Here is a 2,601-nt window from a genome sequence, read left to right as displayed (position 1 = left end):
TGCTCCTGCTAGGAACCTGCGAGTCTACCTTGACAAGCTCATTTCCCCCACCCCCCACATCCACCCATCCCCAAGTCCTTTGGATCTATTCCCCAAATAGGTCTTGAATACATCCAATCACTCCCTCTTGGCTTGTGACAAGCCTTATGCAAGCCACATTGTCCCTTGTCTGGACTTCCGTAACAGCCTCTTAAGTCATCTCCCTACTTACTCTTCTTTTGCTACTGTACCAATCCATATTTCACATACAACCAAAATGAGTCGGAAACATGAATCTGATCCTGCTAGTGCTCTCTTTAAAACCATCTGCAAATAGAATGAGGCCTACACTAAGATAGCATGATTGCTGAAGTCCCCTTTGAAAAAGTAACAAAGCTGAAACCTCAGGGATGAGCAAGGGGTCAGCCAAAAGAGCGACAGAGAAGGATATGCACTCCACTTAGAGGAGAGAGTAAGTGCAAAGGCCCTGAGGTATGAAAGCTTGGAGCACAGTGAGTGAAGCAGTGAATGTTATGAAATGGTGATGGAGAAGTTAGCAAAGCCTGGGCCATAGAGGGCCTTGAAGGTTGTAAAACGAGTACTTCCATAATTATTTCTAAATATGTATATATGGAGTCTATTTTTGCCCCCAGCCGTAAGCTCCACAGGGAACCATCCATGCATGTTCAGTTTGTTTCCCATGCCCAGTACAGTGTCTGGCACGTAGCAGGTGCTAAACTTTATGGAGCATACGAGGGGAGAAATGTCTCCAGCATTCCAACCAGGCCAAATGGCTGGCAGTTGCCCATATATCTTGTGCCATTCCCTCTTCTAAGATCCTCATTTTTGTCTAGCTCAGTGATTGTCAACCAAGCAGCAATTTTGCCTCCGGGGAGCGTTTGTTAATATCTAGGACATTTGTGATTGTCACAGTTGTAGAGAAGGGGATGCCACTGGCGTCTGGTGGGTGGGGGCCAGGGATGCCGCCAAACATCCTCCAATGGAAAGGACAGCCCTCCCTGACACAAAGACCATTATTCAGCCTAAAACGTCAACAGGACTGAGAGTGAGAAGCCCTGGTCCTACTTGTGCTCCAAGCCTTTGTGAACATCACCTCTTTTGGAAAGTCGTCCTTCCTCATCAACCACTGTGAGTTTGGGGGCCCTCCGCTGAGCTCCCCAAACCTCTTTTATGTTGATTCATCCCTTTGCCTTGCAATTGCCTATTCCGTCTGCCTCTCACTGGACAGCTGGGCTATCTGTTTCATCAGCCTAACACAGTGAGCCATCCATGTATTTTCTTGAATGAATGCAGCCCCCTGAGCTGGGGACAGATAGCAGGGTGCAAATGGATTTTGTAACAACATTTTAAAGCATGTAGTTGACCTGTGCACTCATAGGTAGCAAGACTTACCCAGACCCCAGCTCCACCTCTGGGAACCTACCTGTTTCCCGGTGTCTGTGCTGGGGTGTAACCTACAGAAATGGCAATTTCCTGTGGCTCCAACCTAATAGCATGGTTCACTCTTTCTGACAAGGCCTTACATTTTGAGTCACTCAAGTTTAATCCCACTAAAATAAAACATAGAACTAGGGCATATGGCGGGTTCCTAACGATGAAAAACATAGGGCTGACGCTTCATTTGCAGTTGGCTCTCCTTTGAGTCACGACCTGCTTGATCTACCAACAAAAATAGAAATCCCTGTGGCCACAGGCTTGTGGGCTTCAGATCTCGTGCCCATGGTCAGAAACACTTGAAGCCCTCCTCTTTGGATTCAGGTTTTGAAATGGACTCTGGTTGAAATGCTGTGCCCTTTGGAAGGGTTCTTCCCCTTGCCTTGTCACGGCCCTCCCAGCTCTAGCTCCTGCTGGCTTTCTTCCCCCGGCCCCTGCAGTGCTGGTCCTGCTGGCTGGGGAAGGAGCAACTGAGGTGCCGGAGGTGAGGCCAGGGCTGGGCACATCCCCTCCAGCTCACTGCTCCTGCTGCGGCGAGGGAAGCACCCTGGCGTGCCGCCTTGAACTTTCACTGCCTTCGGAAGGGCGCTGCTCCCCCTCCTGCAGCTCTAGCTCCTGCACTTGGCCCCGGGCCCGCCTCCTCTCCAGCATCTCCTCGAAAAAGATCTGGCAGCTGAAGCCCTCTTGGATGCCATACTGGGCGTGCTTGAGCAGAGCCTCCAACGTGGGGAAGACCCGGCAGCAGGCCACGCAGCGCAGCCCAGAGTTCGTGGTGACCAGCCAGTCCGGGGTGTCCCGCAGCTCCTGCAGGCAGCACTCGAGGGGCCCTAGCAGCTCCGCGTCGTCCTGCGCCGGGCAGCAGGTGTTCTTGCTGGCTTCCAGTTCCCAGCGCAGGTCGGTGTTGGAAGCCATCTCGAAGGAGGAGCCTTTCCTCCTCTGCCTCTTGACGAACGCGGCTTGGTGAATGCGGGGCTTCCTGCTGACCGGCTCGAAGCCCGTCTCGGTCTCCCAGGCCACGGCCACGCCCCGCACCGTCTGCACGTGGGTGTAGAAGGCGCACGCGCTCTGCTGGGCGGCGTCCTCCTCGTCGTACGTGCAGCAGGGGCAGGACTGGTACTGGGAGTAGGACTGGTACTCGGAGGCGGACTGGGCTGACGGCGAGCTGCT

General features: G+C 53.2%; 1 protein-coding gene across 1 annotated transcript in view; it reads right to left on the bottom strand.

The window, feature by feature from the left end:
- Positions 1–248: 248 nt before the first annotated feature.
- Positions 249–2,601, bottom strand: part of FAM170B (family with sequence similarity 170 member B) — a 3,509-nt gene continuing 1,156 nt past the window's right edge. The window contains exon 2 of the mRNA XM_081823084.1: positions 249–2,596. Within this exon, the coding sequence (XP_081679210.1) occupies positions 1,951–2,596 (646 nt within the window). The 3' untranslated portion in view covers positions 249–1,950. The remainder of the gene's footprint in view (positions 2,597–2,601) is intronic.

This window comes from Leptonychotes weddellii, chromosome 6 (genome assembly GCF_054177405.1).
Source record: "Leptonychotes weddellii isolate Sample4059 chromosome 6, ASM5417740v2, whole genome shotgun sequence".
Classification (NCBI taxonomy): Eukaryota; Metazoa; Chordata; class Mammalia; order Carnivora; family Phocidae; genus Leptonychotes; species Leptonychotes weddellii.
The sequence above is the reverse complement of the archived record's forward strand: the minus strand, read 5'-3'. Positions and strand labels throughout refer to the sequence as shown.